At 49.1% G+C, this 20,704-nt stretch overlaps 1 protein-coding gene across 6 annotated transcripts in view; it reads left to right on the top strand.

Moving 5' to 3' along the window:
• PPFIBP2 (PPFIA binding protein 2) overlaps positions 1-20,704 on the top strand; it is a 171,462-nt gene that overhangs the window by 57,385 nt on the left and 93,373 nt on the right. For 5 of the 6 annotated variants that reach the window (XM_029059793.2, XM_029059792.2, XM_029059791.2 and 2 more), the window contains exon 3: positions 924-1,141. In XM_029059793.2, coding sequence (XP_028915626.1) covers positions 924-1,141 — 218 coding nt within the window. Of the gene's footprint in view, positions 1-923; positions 1,142-18,540; positions 18,803-20,704 lie in introns of those variants that run through there. The other variant, XM_029059797.1, reaches the window with a different exon arrangement.

Below are 20,704 nucleotides of genomic sequence, written 5' to 3'. Positions count from 1 at the left end.
CTGCACCTTTTAAGCACTTTGATAATCACCTTACAGACCTTATGAACATAACTCTAAACTGTAAGCTCTTTCCGGGCAGGGAACAAGTGTCTGCTAATTCTGTTGTATTGTACTCTCCCCAAAATTTAGTGCAGTCCTCTGCACATAGTAAGCACTCAATAGAACCACTGACCGATAGCATTACACTCTGCTACTTCCGCTACTTGTGTTTTACTGTCTGCCTCCCCCACTGACCTTATGCCAACCTACCAGCTAGAATTTTATTTTAGTGTCTGTCCCTGCCTCGTGCACTGTAAGTTCCCTCCTATCTACCAACTCTATTGTGTTACAACTCGATTGTGTTACACCAAGTGCTTAGTATTGTCATCTGCAGTAAGTGCTTGGTAATATGAATGATTGATTAAGCATTCAGTAAATACCATCGATTGATTGATAGAGGGGGTAGGCAAAGCCTTGAGTGGGAAAAGGGTCCCCGAACTGAGTCTTAATAACCCCTGTATCCTGAGGTCTGAAGGATAAACTAAGATAGGGGCAGCATGGCCTAGTGGAAAGAGCCCAGGCCTGGAAGTCAGAGGTACTGGGTTCGATTCCCAACTCCACCTCTTGTCTGCTGTGTGACCTTGGGCAAGTACTTTTCGGTATCTCAGTTCCCTCATCTGCAGAATGGGAATTCAATACCTGTTCTCCCTCCTACTTAGTTTTTGAGTCCCATATGGGGCCTGTTTATCTTATATCTACCCCAGTGCCCTGTACAGTGCATGGCACATAGTAAGCGCTTAGCAAATACCATAAATATTATCATCATTTTGCAAATCCTGAGGAAATTTAGAAGTTAGTGCAAATTCCAGGTGTACTCCAGTATTATTATCTTTACGATTCCTGCGTGCGTCTCAACCAGACTGAATCTGTGTCTCTGGTTGCAGGTACCAAAACGTCCCCAGAATACCCCAACGGGGTCTACGACCCGGGGTGTCCCTCCCCGTCGGCGTACCTGAACCCCTTCCCCGTGCTGCCCCTCCTGGAAGAGCTGAGGGCGGCGTTGGAGGTGTTGGAGGACCCCAGGGAGAGGGCGGCCCTGCGCGCCCAGGTCCCGGGCCCCACCGCAGCCTGCGTCCAGGGCTGGCTGGGGGAGGGCTGCCTGGTGAGTAGAGTCGCTTCCGGGCTGGGGCAAAGGCAGAGGCAAGCGGGGACCCCTCTCATTCAACCCACACGCTCAATCCACCACTAAATCCTGTCTGTTCGACCTGCACGACGTCACTAAAATCCTTCCCTTTCTCTCCAGCCAAGCTGCTACCATGTTAATCCAGTCAGCCTGTTCCGCCTTGACTACTCTATCAGCCTCCTCCCTGCCCCTCCCTGCTCCAATCCATATTTCACTCTGCTGCCTGGATTCTTTTTTCTACAGAAACGTTCAGGCCACTCCTCAAGAACCTCCAGGGGTTGCCCATCCACCTCCATCAAACAGAAACTCCTTATCGTCTGCTTTAAAGCACTCAATCACCTTGTCCCCTCCTACCTCACCATCCTACTCTCCTACTCAGCCCACACACTTCGCTCCGTAATGCTAGCTTGATTTCTATCCCGCTGGGGACCTCTCACCCGTGGCGTGCCTCCGGCCTGGAATATCCTCCCTCTTCATATCCAACATACGTTTACTTTCCCCTACCTTCAAAGCCTTATTGAAGGCACATCTCCTCCAAGAGGCCTTCCCTAAGTAAGCCCTCCTTCCCTTCCTCTCCCTTCTGCATCGTTCTGACTTGCTCCCTTTATTCATCCCCCATCCTAGCCCCACCACACTTATGCTCATATCTAATTTATTTCTGTTAATATCTGTCTCCCCCTCTAGACTGTACGCTCCTTGAGGGCAGGGAATGTGTACGTTTATTGTTATTATTGTACTCTCCCAAGTGCTTAGTACAGAGTTCTGCACAAGGTAAGCACTCGATAAATATGACTGACTGTTTCTCGCCCCCCGCCCCCCACTTCCCTTTTTCTTAAGTGTAGATCTTTGAGTGAATCTTTCCCCAACCCCAGGGGATTTGTCAACCTCCCCCTCCAGCCTCCCAACCCCAGGCCTGAGAATATTTTTGTCTTTCTCACTGAGGGGATTCTTTCAAATCCAGATTGGGGGTTTGATTAACACTCCTGTGCAAAGGTCATCACCCTGCCTCATCCCCACCCTCATTCAAGAAATGCTAATTATGCTAATCCAGGAAGAAGCCTTCTCGGGGCCAAATTTGAGGTTGAGCTGGCCCTTCTGACCTTATCTGACCTCACTGGTCCTTGCCCCCCACCTTGTTGGGCAGGGAGGGCAGCAAGGAAGCTGAGTTCTCCTTACTGAGGGTTCAAAGGTCTGTCTGGAAGAGTAATGCACACCCGTCCTGAGAGCAGGTTTTGGGTAGCCTAAAGAAGAGGGTTCCCCTCTCACAGTGGCACCTGGAGAGTTTCCAGTACCCTACAAGTCTCGGCTATGGGAGGGAGTCTTGAGCAGAGGCCTACCCATTCCATTCCTAGTTTGGGCAGTGGCTAGCAAGTGGAAGGCAATCTGCTGCAAGTCAAAACTCACCTCTCCTGGGCAGCAGCAGCATGGGAGATAGTCGAGAGCGGAGACTCAAGTCGACTGCACGGAAGAAGGCAATGGCAAGCCGCTTCTGTATTTTTATCAAGAAAACTATGGATACACTTCCAGAACGATTGCAGATGGAGAGTGGGGCGTTCGGGGAGAGATGTGTCCATGGCGTCGGTATGGGTCGGAGACTACTCGACGGCATAAGACAAGGCAGAGAAGGGGGTGCTGGCTGTGTTGGTGGGGACAGAGGGCGGGGGGGCTGTTGGTGGATCCGCTTTTTGGTTTGGCTCAGACCCGCATGCCCTCTTCCCCTCATTCGAACCCCAACTTGGGCACATGGTTTGGAGCACCAGATGGGCCAGGAAGGGGACTGGGATCATTTAAAAGTGAGGATTTTTTTTTAAATAGTATTTGTTAAGCTCTTACTATGTGCCAGGCACTGTGCTAAGTGCTGGGGTAGATACAAATTACTCAGATTGGACACAGTCCATGGCCCATATGGCCAGATGAGGGAACTGACAGGAGACAAAGAGAAGTTACATGACTTACCTAAGGTCACACAGCAGACAAGTGACAGGAGACAGTATGAGAACTCAGGTGCTTCTCACTTCCAGGTCCATGCTCTATCCACTAGGCCATGCTGCTTAGATTTAGCCTCTGTTCCTCAGTGTCTGGGCTTTACTGGAAGTGGGTAATTTGGGCCTGTCAGCTCGACCCTGAATTCAGTCAGCCCATTCCCTTCTCGTGATTCCCCACATGGAGACTTCTGAGTCAGCCCCCCTCCAAAATCATCCGTATTATTAATCAATCCATCATGTTTGTTGAGTGCTTACTGTGTGCTAATCGCATGAGAATGCAATATAACAGATTGTTTTTGTTTTGTTTTTATGGTATTTGTTAAGTGCTTACTATGGGCCAGGCACTGCTCTAAACGCTGGGGTAGATACAATGGGGTTCACAGTCTTAATACCCATTTTTTACAGATGAGGGAACTGGGTCACACGGCAGACAGGAGGTAGACCCGGGACTAGAACACAGGTCCTTCAGACGCCCAGGCCCGAGCTCTATCCACTAGGCAATGGTGTTTCTGCCAGAGTTGGTAAATACATTCCCTGTCCACAACAAGCTTACAGTCTAGAGGAGGAGACAGACATTAATAGAAATAAATTAGGGATATGTACATAAGTGCTGGGGGCGGGGGAGGGGGTGAATAAAGGGATTACATAGCATTCACTAAATATGATTTATTTAATTCATCTTCAAGTTGATTATCCGGCTGCTCCCGGGCAGAAGTCAGAAGGACCTGGGTTCTAATTCCAGCTTCGCCACTTGTCTGCTGTGTGACCTTGGGCAAGTGACTTCACTTCTCTGTGCCTCAGTTCCCTCGTCTGTCAAATGGGGATTGGGCCCCATGTGGGAAAGGGATTGTGTCCAACCTTATTAGCGTATATCTACCTCAGTGCTTAGAACAGTGCTTGGCACATAGGCAGCACTTAACAAATACCATGGGGAAAAAAAATGGTGGAGGGGACCCATCGAGTCTGCGGTTGGGTCATCAGGTCTTCACCAGGTTCAGTCTGAAGCAGGACAATCACTTGTTAAATATTTCACAAGAGCAGCCAGATCATGATCCTCCCCATGAGGATTGTAATTCCTGTTTTAAATATTCAACGCTGCCGGAACCACCAGCGGCCGGGCCGACTGCTCCTTGGGGTTCTGGTTATCGCTTCAGCCAGTCGGGCCATAGTATTTATTGAGCCCTTACTGTGTGCAGAGCGCTGTAGTAAGCATTTAGGAAAGTACAATGTAGAAATAAACAGACACATTCCCTGTCACAAAGGGTTGACAATCTAGAGAGACCAGGCCCTGTGTCTTGTGGCAGAGATGTTCCTGACAGCAAGGGCCGGCCGGCCTGTTTGACGAATCGAAGAGGGTGCCCGTCCGGTGGAAGCAGGGAGGGATTTAACCTTTCTAAGCGGCTCTGTCACAGGACTGCTCTTTGAGGTTCCTCAGCCACGACTGACTCCAGAAACCCATCTAAAATGATCCCGACCGGATTGACTTGGAGACATTTAATGCTGGCAGAGGAGGCGATTCCTTTTGCCAGGCGGTAAGGAAAGACAGGAGAGAAAATGCCAAAGGAATGTGGAGAAATAGGAGGAGAGAAAGAGAGAGAGAGAGATTGCTTCCGCCATTTTTTAGGATGCCGTCAGTGGTGAAATCTTCAGAGACAAATGCAAGGCACAAGATTCAAGGGAAATGGCTTCCGCCGGGAGCTTCTGCTTCCATTTTGAAAACATGGAAATTGGCTTCCCTTAAGGAAAGAAACCCTGGGCCATTTAACTCTGGTTGGACAGAGAAGCATCCTGAGAGTTACAGGACCTGGGCTCCGCCTCTAGTCTCCTGTGTGACTAGAATAACTTCACTTCTCTGTGCCTCCATTCCCTCATCTGCAAAATGGGAATTCAATACCTGTTCTTCCTCCTACTTAGCCAGGAAGCCCCACGTGTGGCCCAATTATCTTCTATCTACCCCCAACGCTTTGTTCAGTGCTTGCATATAGTAAGCACTTAACAAACATCACATAGCACCATAGCTTAATGGATAGAGCATGGGCCTGGGAGTCAGAAGGACCTGGGTTCTAATCCCGGATCTTGTCTGCTGTGTGACCTAGAGCAAGTCACTTCTCTGTGCCTCAGTGATCTCATTTGTAAAACCGGGATAAAGGCATAGGACACCTGAGTAGCCTGTATCTACCCCAGCATTTCGTACAGTGTCTGGCATGAAACAAGAATGAAAAAACACCATGGAGATGTAAATCTGGTATGGGTGGGGTCCTGGGAGCAGGAAGCGGCGTGGCCTACCTTCTATCTACCCCAGCACTTAGAACAGTGCCTGGCACATAAACAGCATTTAACAAATACTATAAAAAAAAAAAGAAAGCCCACTGTCACCCTCCCCCCAGGCCAGGCTGGAATCTGTTTGGACGGAAGATATAGGCCATGATTGAGTCAGAGCAACTCTCCTTGGATAAAAGAATATTCTTCTGTACCCTGACCCTGGATTTCAGTCTATTTGCCAGTGACAAATAGCAGGGAGTAAATACAGCGTGACCTAGTGGAAAGACCTCGGGCTTGGGAGTCAGAAGACCCGAGTGCTACTCCCAGTTCTGCCGTTTGCCTGCTGTGGGACTTTGGGCAAGTCATTTACCTTCTCCGGGCCTCAGTTTCCCCCTGTAAAAATGGGGATGATAGATACCTGTTCTTCTTCCCACATAGTCAGTGAGCCCCACTGAGGAGCAGGGACTGTGTCTGATCTGCTTTTGTCTTGTGGCTCCAGTGTTTGACTTGCAGTAAACCTGAAACCCAATCCAAAATGATGATTTATTTACATTTATTTAAATTATTTATTATTTATGGCCTAAGCGCAATGTGTGTTGGAGGCCACTAGAGGGTGATGGCAGGAAAAAAGCTCAGCAGGATACATCCCCTTTGCTGTTGGAATTGTTGAATCAATTAATAAATTCGTATTTATTGAGTGACCACTGAATGTAGAACACTGTACTAGGTGGTTGGGAGAGTTAAACAGAACTCAGACAGGGAGTCCTTGCCCTCGGGGAGTTTCCAATCTAATATTCACATGTAGGAAGAGGAAGAGCAAAGCTCACTGGGGAAGAAGTGCAATTTTGTCAGAATGAAATAGCTGAAGAAGTCATCAAATAGCCAAAAAAAGCATAGAGAGGTGCTGAGGATAGGAAGCAAATGCAGAAGGGCTAAGTGTGGCTGTTGGGTGTGAATCAGGGAAGACTTGATGAAGGAGGAGGCCTTTTAAGAGGGCTTTGATGATGGGAAGGAATAGATCATCAAAGGCAGGAGAGTGAAGGGGAGAGGTGCAGTTGTGAAATGGATTTGGAAGGAGGGAACGGTGTGAGTTGGGGAATAATCGGGAAAGGGAACCAATTTGTGTTGTGAGGGAAAGCTCCTGGACGGCCTCAGATAATAATAAAAATGATCATATGTGTTAAGCGCTTACTATGTGCCAAGGACTGTTCTAAACTCTGAGATAGATGCAAGTTAATCAGGTTGGATACAGTCCCTGTCCTATATGGGGCTCGCAGTCTTAGAGGCAGTAGATTTAATCCCCCTTTTACAAATGAGGTAACTGAGGCACAGAGAAGTGAAGTAACTTGCCCAAGGTCACATGGCAGACAAGTGGGGAGCTGGAATTAGAACCCAGTTCCTTCTGACTCCCAGGCCCCTGCTCTTTCTACTATGCCATGCTGCTTCTTATAAATTACATATCAGTAATTTATGTACATATCTGCAATTTTATTTATATTAATGTCTGTCTCCCCATCTAAACTGTAAGCTTGTTATGGGCAGGATATGTGTCTGTTTATTGTTATAGTGTACTCTCCCAAGTGCTTAATGCAGTGCTCTGCACGCAGTAAGTGTTCAGTAAATATGAATGACTGACTGCCTGGATCACCACACCAGGGCTTGTGGCTTCACTGCCTACTTCCCCCACACTGCAGGTTTCTCTTCCCCGACAAAGGGAAAACTGGTGCCAATCTGGGAATGTCTTCCCCTATGTGAGTGACCCTGTCCATGGCCGGAATACAACCCAAGACCATAAAGCGTGAGGCTGGTCGGATCTAGAAACTTTAGGTCATCTAGTCGCATCCACCAGCTCTCTCCCTCTTACTTATCTACTCTGTTCTCACACTAGGCTCCAACTCGCAGCCAAACTCCCCACTGTGCCTCAATCTCTTCTCTCCCAGCTCCAACCCCTTGTTCACACCATTCCTCCTGGGTGGAACTCCCCTCTCCTTCACGTCCGCTCAACTGTATATATTTTCATTACCCTATTCATTTTGTTAATGAGATGTTCATCCCCTCGATTCTATTTATTGCTATTGTTCTTGTCTGTCCGTCTCCCCCGATTAGACTGTAAGCCCGTCAAAGGGCAGGGACCGTCTCTATCTGTTACCGATTTGTACATTCCAAGCGCTTAGTACAGTGCTCTGCACATAGTAAGCGCTCAATAAATACTATTGAATGAACGAATGAAAATCCACCACACACTGGCTCTCATTGATGTCAGAGTCCTTCCCAATGCACATCTCCTCCAGGAAGCCTTCCCTGATTACTTTTTCAGCACCCTAGAAGCTTCTCCCTCAACTAGCAGCTCAGCTTGTACTTACCTCTGCCATCTTGCTTCTGTACCTACCAACTTTCATACCCTGCTACTTAAACTCAAATTCATCCCCTTTTCCATTTTTAGCATCTCTTCTGTCTATAAGATCCTACGTGTGCCTTCCGCAATAGAATGTAAGCTTTTTGAGGTCAAGGATGGAGTAGCTGTATTCTTCCAAATGCTCAGCGTGTTGTCTTGCCTCAGTGAGAAGCAGTGTGGTCTAATAGAGAGAGCTCGGGACTGAGAGTCAGAGGGCATGGGTTCTAATTCCGGCTCCTCCGGTTGTCTGCTGTTTGACCTGGTGCAAGTCACTTCACCTCCTTGTGCCTCAGTTACCTCATCTGTAAAATGGGGATTAAGGCAGTGAACCCCATATGGGATATAGACTGTGTCTAGCCTTGTATCTGCCCCAGCGCTTAATACAGTGCCTGGCACGTAGTAAGCACTTAACAAACACCATAAAAAAATAGATTCTCAGGAAATACTATTGATTGATTGCTTTCTAGACTGTAAGGTCATTATGGGCAGGGAACATGTCTGCTGATTCCTTTGTATTGTAATAATAATAATGATAATTGTGGTATTTGTTGGGCTCCTACTATGTGTCAAGCACTATACTAAGAGGTGGAGTGGATATGAGCAAATCAGGTTGGGCAGAGTTCCTGTCCCACTTGGGACTCACAGTTTCAATCCTCATTTTACAGATGAGAGAACTGAGGGACAGAGAAGTGAAGTAACTAAATATGATTGAGTGAACGAATAAATACAGTTACTGACTGGCTTTGTCTAGGTGGAATGGGAGCCGGGACTGTTGGTCGTGGGGTCAGAAGTTAGAGTGGCAGAGGGAGGGGTTAGTGGATGCAGCAGTGAGGGGACGAAGCCCCTCTGTGGTTTGGGCCATGGCAGCTTGAGCCCCAGGCCATGGTGGAGATTCTCTCTGGAAATCTTCATGTTCCTGGCGAGGTTGTATTGTCGCGAACACCCAGAGAGTGAGAAGCAGTGTGGCCTGGTGGATAGAGCCCGGACCTGAGAATCAGAGGCCTGCGTTCTAATCCTGGCTGTGACACGTGTCTGCTGTATGCCCTTGGGCAAGTCACTTCACTTCTCTGAGCCTCAGTTCCCTCATCAGGGGATTCATTACCTGTTCTCCCTCCTACTTAGATTGTGAGCACCCTGTGGGACCTGATTGTTTTGTGTCTGCCCAAGCGCTTAGTACAGTGCTGGGCAGGTAGGAAGCACTTAACAAATACCACAGTTACTATTATTATGGTTCTGGCTGTGGAGGGAGAAGGGGTGTGCGAGAGATTGGGTACCTGCGTCCTGCTGCTCTTTGTGGGTACTGCCTCCCTGTCTGGAGGTCCCCTTCTACTTCCCCATTATACTTTCAGCCACTTATTGTTATCATCATCATGAGTAATAATAATGTAATTATGATATTTAAATACTACTACGTTTTAAGACCTGTGCTAAGCGCTAGGAGAGAGAGGAGATAATCAGGTCGGGCGCAGTCCCTGTCCCACGTGGGGCTCACAGTCTAAGTAGGAGAGAGAAATGAGCTCGAATCCTCATTTTTCAGATGAGGAAACTGAGGTAGTTAAGTGACTTGCCCAATGTCACACAAAAGGCCAGCGGCAGAGGCAGGATTAGAACCCAAGTCTCCTGATGCTTAGGTCTGTACTCTTTACACTAGGTCACACTGCTTCTCATTCCAAACTCCAGTGAGGGGAAGTGCGAACCTGGCTTTCTGTCTCTCTTACGTGGCTGGGGGGGGGGGGGAGGTGAATGGCCAGCTGAGTCAGAGGCAGAAGTTAAAGGCGAACTAACGGTTGCCCTTTCCCTGGGGAGAGAGAAGAACGGTCCCAATCCCCGGAAGTTGGCCCGAAGCAGGAACTGGATTTCCTCAGAGAGAGATCTTAATAATAGTTGTGGTATTTGTTAGTGCTTACTAAGAGTCCAAAGTGTATTAAGCGCTGGGGTAGTTACAGTGCAAGCAGATCAGCCAAAATCCCTGTCCTACACAAGGCTCACAGACTAAAAAGGAGAGAGAACAGGTATTGAATCCTCATTTCACGGATGAGGAAACTGAGGCACAGACAAGTTAAATGATCTGCATAAAGGCACCCATAAGGCAAGTAGCAGAGCCAGGATAATAATATAATAATTATGGTATCTGTAAAGAGCTTACTATGTGCCAGGCACCGTACTAAAGGCTGGTGTGGATACAAGCCAAATTGGGTTGGACACAGTCCCTGTCCCAGGTGGGGCTCAAAGTCGCAATCCCCATTTTACAGCTGAGATAACCGAGGCCCAGAGAAGTGAAGGGACTTGCCCAAGGTTACACAGCAGGCAAGTGGCAGAGCCGGGATGAGAACGCAGGTCCTCCACCTCCCAGGCTGCTGCTCCCCGTCTAGACTGTAAGCTCCTTTAGGGCAGGGAACATGTCTGCCAACTCTGTATTGTACTCTCCCAAGTGCTTAGTACAGTGCTGTGCACATCATAAGCACTTAATACCACTGACTGATTGATTTCCAGAGTCAGAAGCCGAGTGGGCAAACTCCATCAAGAACTTGGCTGGACTGAGAGGGAGAGCTCCCTCTCCACAGTCTGGTCATTTTTCCCCGCGGCCCCCTCCAGCGGACCCCCCTGCAGCTGGACAGGTGCAACCAAGGCAAGGGTCGAGGAACCTGGAGGGTTAACTCCTTCCAACCCAAAGCCCTCTCTCCGTTCCCCTGCTTCCCCTCCCCGCCCCCACCCACCCGGCCTGTCCAGCTGGCTCCTTCGCTGCGGCCTGGGTGGGGAGGCGGGTCCGAAACTGCCAAGAATTTGCACGAGTCCGGGAAAGGGGAAATCGGGGAGTTGCGTTGCCCTGGCAGCCCCGCTGGGGTCTGCAGGGGGAGGAGGAGGCGGTCAGCTCTGTCCGGGAGTCGGTCCAGCCCCGTCCCAGAGCGGGCCTGCAAGTGCTCCACCGGGCATCTCGAAACCCATATCTGTCTCCAGTATGCTGGCTGGGGGAAAGGCAGGGTGAGAAGTCAGTGCTCAATTGTGTGTTTGTGTGTGTGCACATGTTGGCGGGCGGGAGGAAGGAAGGCACTTGCTGTCAAAATACATGAAGGTTCTTTTAAGTTCTACTGGAAAAGCCGTTTTGACAACAAAATTGGCAGATATTTGGACCTATTTTCCTCCAGTGGCTTTATTAGGTGGCAGTTTTTTGTTTTTTTGGTTTAATGGTATTTGTTAAGTGCTTAGTACTTACTGGAACTGTACTAAGTACTGGGGTAGATACAAGCTAATCAAGTTGGACAGGTCCTTGTCCCACAAGGGGCTCACAGTCCTAATCCCCATTTTACAGATGAGGGAACTGAGGCTCAGTGCATTGAAGTGACTTGCCCAAGGTCACCCAGTAGACAAGTGATGGAGCCGGGATTTAGAACCCAGGTCCTTCTGACTTCCAGCCCCATCCTCTATCCCCAAGGGAATGCTGCTTGGAGTTAGAGTGTGGCAGGCTAAAGGACAGTGTAGATCCAGAATGGTTTCCTCACAAAGCTGTGGTGGCACTTTCCTTTCCTCCATACAGCCCAGAAACCGCCCAGAAGCCAATTATAATTATAACGGGGGCATTGGTTAAACACTCACTATGTGCCAGTCACTGTACTAAACACCTGGGGAGATCAGATCAGACACAGTCCTAGAGCTCAATCTAAGGGGGAGGAAGAACAGGTATTGAATTACCATATTACCAATGAGGAATCAAGGGCACAGAAGTTTAGTGATTTTTCCCAGGTCCCACAGCAGGCAAGTGGCAGAGCCCTGGTCTCCTGATTCCCTAGTCTGAGCTGTTTCCACTAGAGACTCTGTCCCCTCAACAGCAATCAGTCAATCATATTTATTGAGCACTTACTGTGTACAGAGCACTATACTGAGCCCCCCTCTAGACTGCAAGCTTATTTTGAACAGGGAACGTGTCTGTGTATCGTTACACTGAACTCTCCCAATAAATACGCTCCATAAATACAATCAACTGACTGACCAATCGGTGGTATTTTCTGAGAGGCTTACTACATGCAGAGCACTGTACTAAACGGTTGGGAGAATACAAAATAGCAGCATTGGTAGCCCTCTGCTACTGTATTTATATTCAGCCGGCTTGTGGTTCGTAACCTCCCACCTGAAGCCAGAACTCAGCAAGCCCAATGCTGAGGTGATAGGTCAGTGAGGAGCATGTGATGACGGGGAAGAATTTGCTCGGTCAACAAACCCTGTTGATAAGGGGCTGCCTCCATGTACCAACCAGCCAGAGTTGGAATCCACCCCTCTGAGATGGGAGGAATGCCAGGGAATCAAGTCAGACTCTGCCCGTGACCATGCCAGGCCCCGGGTATGGGACGAGCCAGAGCCTGCCCCGACCTCACCCAAGACAGTCACCACGTTCATTGCCGTTAACTGTGCAGAAATCAGACTGGCACGCGCTCTCGGGGTCCGAGCTCGCCACCCTTTCGGCCTGAGGGAGCACATGTTGTCCTGGCATTGAGCGGCGGACCGAGCTGCTGTCTGGAGGAACTAAGAGGCGGGAAAGGGTACGTATGCCCTCCCGAGGGCTTTGCTGAGGGGGAGAAGGAGACCCGCAGTCTCTCCCCAGCACTGCCCTGAACTTGCCACCTGGAAACCACCCCCAATCTGGTCCCTGCCAGATAATTCCTTCAGAGTGGCCCTGCCAAGGCAAGGGAGGGCCGAGGAGCTAGAGATGGGTTCCGTTCCATGGGGGGTTGTCGTGATGGACTCGCCCGGACGGTTTTCCGGGTCTGTATGCTCCCTGCCCCTTCTTTCTGGCACCCTCTCCTCCCGAAGAGGAACCAGGAAGGGTTTGTACCAGGAGGCCACCTCCTGTGCCCTCAGCTCCTGGTGGGGAAAAGACAGGGAGAAGGCAGGACCAGAAAGTGGTGGCTTCAGATGGTTTGTTTAGGGTGAGGAAAGATTCGTCACCCAGGCAACGGGCGGCCCTCTGAAATGCAGCATGGAAACGGTGACCCCGTGGCTGGATGAGTGGTAAGGTGGGGGGGATGGGGAAGAGGTGGACCCTGTGGCCCTCCCCCCCACCCTGGTACTCCATTTGGAGGCCCTCTTCCCCCTCCTCCCCCAATTCCCCTGGTGCAGGGAGTACCACACAGGACTGTTCCCATTTCAGCAGATGGAGTCTTCCAGGTCAACATCTCCCCAGATGCTGAAGTTTGGAAGGCCTTGCTCTCTGGAGACCAGAAACTGTTGAGGGAAGCAGTGTGACTTAGTAGAAAGAGCACAGGGCCAAGAGATCTGGGTTGTAATACTGGCCTCTTCATTGCCTGCCATGTGACTTTGGGGGAGTCACTTAACTTCTGTGCCTCAGTTTCCTCATCTGTCTGTAAAATGGGAATGAAATACAAGCTTTTCCTCCCTTTTACACTATGAGCCCCAAGTAGAACAGGGATGACTGTGCTTGATGTTACTGCACTGTATCTATCCCAACACTTAACCTCTGTGTCTCTGTTTCCTCATCTGTGAAATGGAAATGACATAAAAACAGTAATAATAATAATAATTGTGGTATTTTTTAAATGCTTACTATGTGCCAGGTATGTACTAAGTCTTGGGTAGATGCAAAGTAATTGGGTTGGACACAGTTCCTGTGCCACATAGGGGCCACAGTCTCAATCCCCATTTTACAGATGAGGAAACTGAAGCCCAAGAAATGAAGTGACTTGCCCAAGGTCACAGAGTAGGCAAGTGGTGGAGCGGGGATTAGAACCCATGTCCTTCTGACACCCAGGTCTGTGCTCTATCCACTAGGCCATGCTGCTTCTTGAAATACTGGCTCTCCCTCCCTCTTACTCTATGAGCCCCATGTGGGGCAGGGATTCTGTCTGATCTTAGTGCATTATATCTACCTCGGCACTTACTACGGTGTTTTGCACTTAGTAAGCTTCACGATATCACAGTTATCATTGTGATGTAAATTTAACCTTAGGAATGCCCTTGCAGCTCACCCTCTCCAATATCATTATTACTATACTACTAACTGTGGTGTTTGTTAAGCACTTTTTTAATGGTATTTGTTAAAACCTTACTATGTGCCAGGCACTGAGCTAAGTGCTGGCCTAGATATAAGATCATCAGTCTGGGCACCTTCCATGTCCCACATGGGGCTCACAGTATTAATCCCCATTTTTAGAGATGAGATAACTGAGGCACAGTGTCAAGCACTGTACTGAGCGCTGGGGCAAATACGAGATAATCAAGTCAGATGCAGTTCCTTTACCTCACAGGGCGCAGTCGAAGGGGAAGAGGGACAAGAGAGCTAATCTAGGCTATGAGAAAGGCTTGAGCCTTGCCTCAGTTTCCCCACTAGTTCTTCCCTTCCTTCAACTGCCCCTCCTGCCTCTTAGCCTCAGTTTCCCCACTAGTTCTTCCCTTCCTTCAACCACCCCTCCTGCCTCCTATCAGCCAAGCCCAAATGGATCTGTCAGTGGAATTTACTGAGAGCTTACTGTGTGCAGAGCACTGTATTAAGCTCTTGGGAGAGTACAATCCTACAGAGTCTCCACAGGGAGACAGGGAACCAGACATTAATATAAGTAAATCACAGTTAAGTACATAAATGTTGTGGGGCTGAGGGTGAGGTGAATATCGAATGCTTAAAGGGTACAGATCTGGGTAAGGGAAAAGAGCTTAATCAGGGAAGGGCTCCTGGAGATATGATTTTAATAAGGTTTTGAAGGTGGGGAGAGTGGTCTGGCATATATGCAGAGGGAGGGAGTTTCAGATCAGAGGTAGGACGTGGGAAAGGGGTTGGCGGTGAGATGGATGAGATCGAAGTACAGTAAGTAGGTTGGCATTAGAAGAGTGAAGTGTGCAGGCTGAGCTGTAGAAAGAGATCACGGAGGAGAGGTAGGAGGGGTCGTGCTGATCTGAATGCATTAAAGGTGACGGTAAGGAGTTTCTGTTGGATGCAGAGTCGGACAGGCGACCACTGGAGGTTCTATAGAAGTGGGGAGATGTGAACTGAACATATGTGTAGAAAAATGATCCGGGCAGCAGAGTGAAGTATGGACTGGAGTGGACAGAGACAGGAGGCAGGGATGTCAGCCGGAAATGTTTCCTTCCCTCTGAAACCTGGCCGCCCTCCTTGGAACAGTGTTAGGCTCGTAGTAAGTGCTTAACAAATACCACTGCTGTTATCTTTATTATTGTTGTTGTTATTATTAGGCCATCCCGGACTCCAGCCCCAGTTCGGACCCAGACTGACTCTGTGGTCACCAAGGAGCCATCTCCCCTCTGCCCGCCTCCATCCCCTCCCCATCCCGTTTCTCTTTTGCCATGTGACTGTGGTTTAGGGAGAGAGGTGTCCCTGGGGCCCAAGTCTGCTGCCGGCTGAGGCACGGGGACAAATCCATGCCAACCCTACGTTGTTCTCGATCAATCATGCAGCACTTGGTCTCTAACTTCCCCCCAAGCGGGACTCACCCTGCACACACGCCCCTCCCCCAACTCTCCCCCTCACCAACTCCCAGAAACCACAGAACAAAAGGAAGATCAAAAACACATGGTCTGGTTCTGTCCTGGCATTTTTTAAATTTCTTTTATTTTTACCTGGGAGGATTTCTTTTTAAAAGAAAAAGAGTCTGGGTGGAGAAAACTTCCCCTCAGGGCAACGACTGAGGCTTTTGATGTGTCTGAACAGCCCAGCACACCGTGGGTGTTTAATAAGTGCTAAATAACCACCTGGGAGGCTCAAGGTAGCTGCGGCTACCTTGCCTGGAAAACAAAAAAAACCTCACTGGAAAACAGGAACTTGTGCCCAACCTGGAAAGAAGTGAGCCCTCTTAGGCAGGTCCCACTGAAGGAATCAGTCAGTTAATTGTATTTATTGAGCGCTTACTGTGTGCAGAGTACTATACTAAGCCCTCGGGAGCATAGAGTATAATAATAGACACATTCCCTGTCCGCAACAAGCTTGAGGTCAAGAGAAGAAGACAGACATTGATATCAATAAATTACAGATAAGGGAGGCGGAGGAGGACAGGAAGACAAGGGGGTCCGAGTTTTGAGCCAATTGGAAGTTGGGTGAAGCTCATGCAAGTGGCTCCTCTTTTTTTTTTAAATGTCACTTGTTAAATGCTTATTATGCTCCAGGCCTTCTTCTAAGCGCTGGGGTAGATACAAGATTATCAGTCTGGACACAGCCTCCATCCCACATGCAGCTCACAGTCTTAATCCCCATTTTACAGATGAAGGAACTGAGTCCCAGAGAAGTGAAATGACTTGCCCAAGGTCACACAGCAGTCAAATGGCAGAGCAGGGATTAGAATCCAGGTCCTTCTGACTTCCAGGCCCGTGCGCTAACCATTAGGCTGTGGTCCCGGGTCCTGCTCCTGCCGGCTGCTTCCTTGAGCCTGAACTGGACAGGCAGTTTCAGTTAACTGCCCGCCCCCAGAATGTGGAGTGACAGAGAGTGCTTGGTTCCAGGGAGGGGCAGCCACTCATCAGGATAACCCGTGATTTGCGGAAACCCCTCCCTGCTTCATCCAGCTCTCTCCCCATCTCTGGGTCGGACCAGGCTAAGTAGCACCCAAAGCTCACTGTGGACAGGGAATGTGCCTGTTTATTGTTGTGTTGTACTCTCACAAGCACTTAGTACAGTGCTCTGCACACAGTAAATGCTCAGTAAACATAATTGAATGAATGACCGGCGACTCCCCATATAGTGGATGGAGACTCCAGGCTCCAAACCACAAGTGAACAGCTCTCCTTTTGCCCCCCCCCCTTTTTTTTTTTTGGTTTGGTATTTGTTAAGCACTTACTATGTGCCAGGCACTGTACTTTGTTCTGGGATAGATACAAAATAGGTAGGATGCATTCTCTGTCTAACCTAGTGCTCACAGTCTTAATCCCCATTCTACAGATGAGGTTAACTGAGGCACTGAGAAGTGAAGAGACTTGTCCAAGGTCACACAGCAGACAAGTATGGGGAAGCAGCATGGCATAGTGCAGAGAGCATAGGTTCTAATTCTGGCTCTGCCACTTGGCTGCCATGTGACCTTGGGAAACTCACTTCACTTTTCTGGGCCTCAGTTACCTCATCTGTAAAAGGGGGATTGAGACGGTGAACCCCATGACACACAGAGACTGTTTCCAACCTTATTTGCTTGTACCTATCCCAGCGCTTAGTGCGATGCCTGGCACATAGTAAGCACTTAAACAGATACCATTATTCTTCTTATTATTATTAAGTGGCAGTGCTGAGATTAAAACCCAGGTCCTTCTGACTCCCAGGCCCATGCTGTTGCCATTAGGCTATGCTGCTGCTTTTGCCCGCCTCAGGGCTCCTTCCGTGGGGCTTCTTGGCTTCCAGAAGGCCCTGTCCAGGCCGAAGGAGTCCCCAAACAGTACCTAGGCGCTGACTGTGTCTGTCAACAGGAGCCCAAGGTCCACCCAGTCAAATGGGATTTGCAAATCCCTTTCTCAAACTCACATGATTCTCACCCCTCCTCTGTGTGCCCTGCATCCACAGGCCCTACCACACCCACATCAAAGATAACTTTGCTGGGTAGTGCCGTCCTTAATCAGCAAATAGCCAAAGGCTGTAAATTAAGAGGGCTGGGCAGGGGAGAAAAGGAGGTCCTATCCTTCGGAGGGAGAAGGGAGGTGGGAAAGACAGGAGAGAGCACACAGTAGCTGCAGAGGAGAAGGCTCTCACCCAGAGAGCAACAGAGGGGAGTGAAGCATCTTTCCCAGGCGAGGGAACTGCACGGGCAGGCGGAGAAAGGCTGGGAGCCTGTCTGACTCCTTGGGAGTCGGGTCTGGCTGGTTTCCAGCGGTGAGGAACGCCAAGCTCACTTTCATCTGTCTTCTGGCGGTTTGAAGGAGAACCCCGGCAGCGTGTTTGGAAATGTGGTTTGGGTCTTAGAGCTGAGGTGCATGGTGGAAGGGGCACTAAGTTGTCCATCTTCCCCCGGTGGCCTGGGAGTACCGCTCCCTCGGTTGGGCAGGAATCCTTTAGGGCAGACTCCCGGGGAGAAAATCCGCTTTGGGGTAGAAGGAATTGCGGTGACACTGGAGCTTGTTCTTGCAAAGCCGTGAGAGTGGCTGGCTCGTATCGCCGGGGGGTGGGTGGGAAACTATGTAAAACTTGGAAGCCGAAAGCTGTAGTAGGCGCCTCTCTTGGGTGGAAAAGCAACGACGATTCAGTTAGTAGGAGCCTCTCTTGGGTGGAAAAGCAAGAACGATGCAGTCTGCCCGTTACCCTATCCTTCAGTGACGGTCCCATCGTCTTGATGAGGGGAGGGCAGAGTTGACTGTGGGGGAAAGCAAAGAACGCCTGCAAAGAACAGCCCCTTACTTCAGAACTCCATTCTCCCCAAGCAGGAGTAAAGTGAGAAGCTGAAGAGTATTACCATGAAACACTGAGCAGAAGAGAGACAGGAAATCGAGGTCTTTGGGTAATGAGTTCCAGCTACTCCTGAAACAGAAAACCAGCAAAGGCATTTCTGGAAAATAGTTTCCCTCCAACAGCTAAGGAAGTTTTAGCCTCTTTATTTTCCCTCTTAGCAAAGATAGCCTCGGTGTTCATTGACTACCTTTTTCAGAGATCCAGCCGGCCCAGTGGAACTCAGAATCACGGCATGAAAGCTAGCCACAAACTAGGCTCCCTGAGCTGAAAAACAGATGCTTAGGGAATTGGGTGGGGGGTGGGGGGAAGAGAGCAGGCGGAGGAGGGGGAGAGAAGGGGGGAGTCTCAAGCAAGCTTAGCAGTTGTGTTAGTGCGTCAGTCGGGGGAAGCTGTAGGGGACAGAGGCGATGAGGACGAGGAAAAAGTGACCGCGGTTTCAGGTTCCTAAGGAGAGAGGGGACAAAGGAGGACTTTGATGTCAGCGGAAGGAAAGTAGCAGTGTCCCCAGCCTCCCCAGACCCCTTTTAATCCAAGACGAGTATCTGCTGTTGCTGTGATGGGCGCAAAGCATGGATGGGGAGATTGATATTTATAAGCATTTCACGTGGCTGCAACGGGTAAGTGACTAGTTCCTCTCTGTCTCCTTAAAGCGTGTGCGTGGGGGAAGGCGGCACTTTAGAAAGTTTCGGCTTTGGGTGGAGAAAAACAGATTTAGGACATCAAACCCCTATCACTGCCAAGGTCTTCACGAGACTCTAATTATAGACACGTCTCTCCAGAGGGGAGAGACGGCATCGGCTGTCTCTGTCGTGAAAGGGAAACACTGATTCCTGGGGTTCTGAACAGAAAAGCAAAAGAGGCAGCTTTTCCACTGGCAGCCAGTAAGTGTTCCAGGGATTTCCAAGAACCCTGTAAGTATAAGCCTCCCCCTGGGAACTTCTCTGTCAAATAGCCAGGCTCCTCTGGGGACTTTTTTAATCCTTTCTTGCTTGGTGGATTTCTCTCCCGACTGGCTTAAGCAGTCACCCTCTGGACTGTATGCTCATTGTGGGTAGGGAATGTGGCTGTTTATTGTTTTATTGTCCTTTCCCAAGTGCTTAGTACAGTGTTCTGCACACAGTAAGCGCTCAATAAATACAATTGACTGACTGTCCCAAGGAGGAAAAAAGATTATATGGAGGAAAAAAGATTATATTTTTAATGGTATCTGTTAAGCTCTTATTACGTGTCGGAACACTGTCCTAAGTGCTGGGAAAGATACGAGTTAATCAGGTTGGACATAGTTCCCATCCCACATGGGATGAACAGTTTAAGTAGGAGGGAGAACAGGTATTAAATCCTCATTTTATAGCTGAGAAAACTGAGGCATAGAGAAGTGAAGTGATTTGCCCAAGGTCCCCCAGCAGGTCAGTGACAAAGCCAGAATTAGAACCCAGGTCCTCATACTCCCGGGCCCATGCTCTTTCTGCTAGGCCACCCTGTTTCATGGAATGAATAGAGCCACGTGTGTTTAGAAGGTGCATTTTAAATGTCTGTCCCCATTAATTGTGATATTTGTTAAGTGCTTACATGTGCCAGGCACTGTACTAAGCACTGCAGGGGAATACAAGCAAATAGGGTTGGACACAGTCCCTGTCCCACATCAGCCTCACTCTTAATCCCCATTTTACAGATGAGGTAACTGTGGCCCAGAGAAGTGAAGTGACTTGCCCAGGGTCACACAGCAGACAAGTGGCAGAGCAGCGATTAGAACCCATAACCTTCTGACTCCCAAGCCCGTGCTCTATCCACTAGGCCATGTTGCTTCCATTAGGTCTTTGGGCAAAGAAAAATATCTTGTGCTCTTTTTTTTTTTGAAGTAGATTTGTCCTGAAATGTTCCATTAGCCCATGTGACCAGAGATTTCTTCCTTGATTGTTTAAGTGATTTCTTCCTGGTGGCTCTTTGATCTCTCCTCACAGAGGTACTTCACAGACCAAAATGTTGACCCTTTGAGGAGTGGTGTTTTTGAAAGTCAGGAAAGGAGTCTTAATTGTAATAAGTTAAAAATAAAAAAGAGAGCCTGTGAAAACAGCCTGGCTTCAGCAAAGGGGTAGGGTCTGCTCTTCCTCAGGCAACAGCTCGATTCTGGGATGACAAACAGCGTGGTCTAGTGGAAAGGGCACGGGTCTGGGGGTGAGGGGAGCTGGATTCTTATCCCAGGTCTGTCATTTGGCTGCTGTGTGACCTTGGGCAAATCATTTAACTTCTGTGCCTTGACCTCAGTTTCCTCATCTGCAGTTCTAAAACCGTGAGCCTCATATCTGACCCGGTTATCGTTATCTTGCATCTAGCCCAGTGTGTATTCCAGTGCTTGGCATATAGTCAGTGCTGAACAAATACCACAGTTATCAGGGCAGTGACAACTTCACTTCACCCAATAACAATCCTCAGCACCCCTGCGAAGCTACGTCTTCTGACTTCCGTTCGCACTTATTGTCCCCCAGTTACGTTGAGGACATTTGCCAGTTTTTGACTAC

This window comes from Ornithorhynchus anatinus, chromosome 3 (assembly GCF_004115215.2).
Source record: "Ornithorhynchus anatinus isolate Pmale09 chromosome 3, mOrnAna1.pri.v4, whole genome shotgun sequence".
In the NCBI taxonomy this organism is placed as follows: domain Eukaryota; kingdom Metazoa; phylum Chordata; class Mammalia; order Monotremata; family Ornithorhynchidae; genus Ornithorhynchus; species Ornithorhynchus anatinus.
Note: the sequence above shows the minus strand (reverse complement) of the source record. Positions and strands in the feature narration are given on the sequence as shown.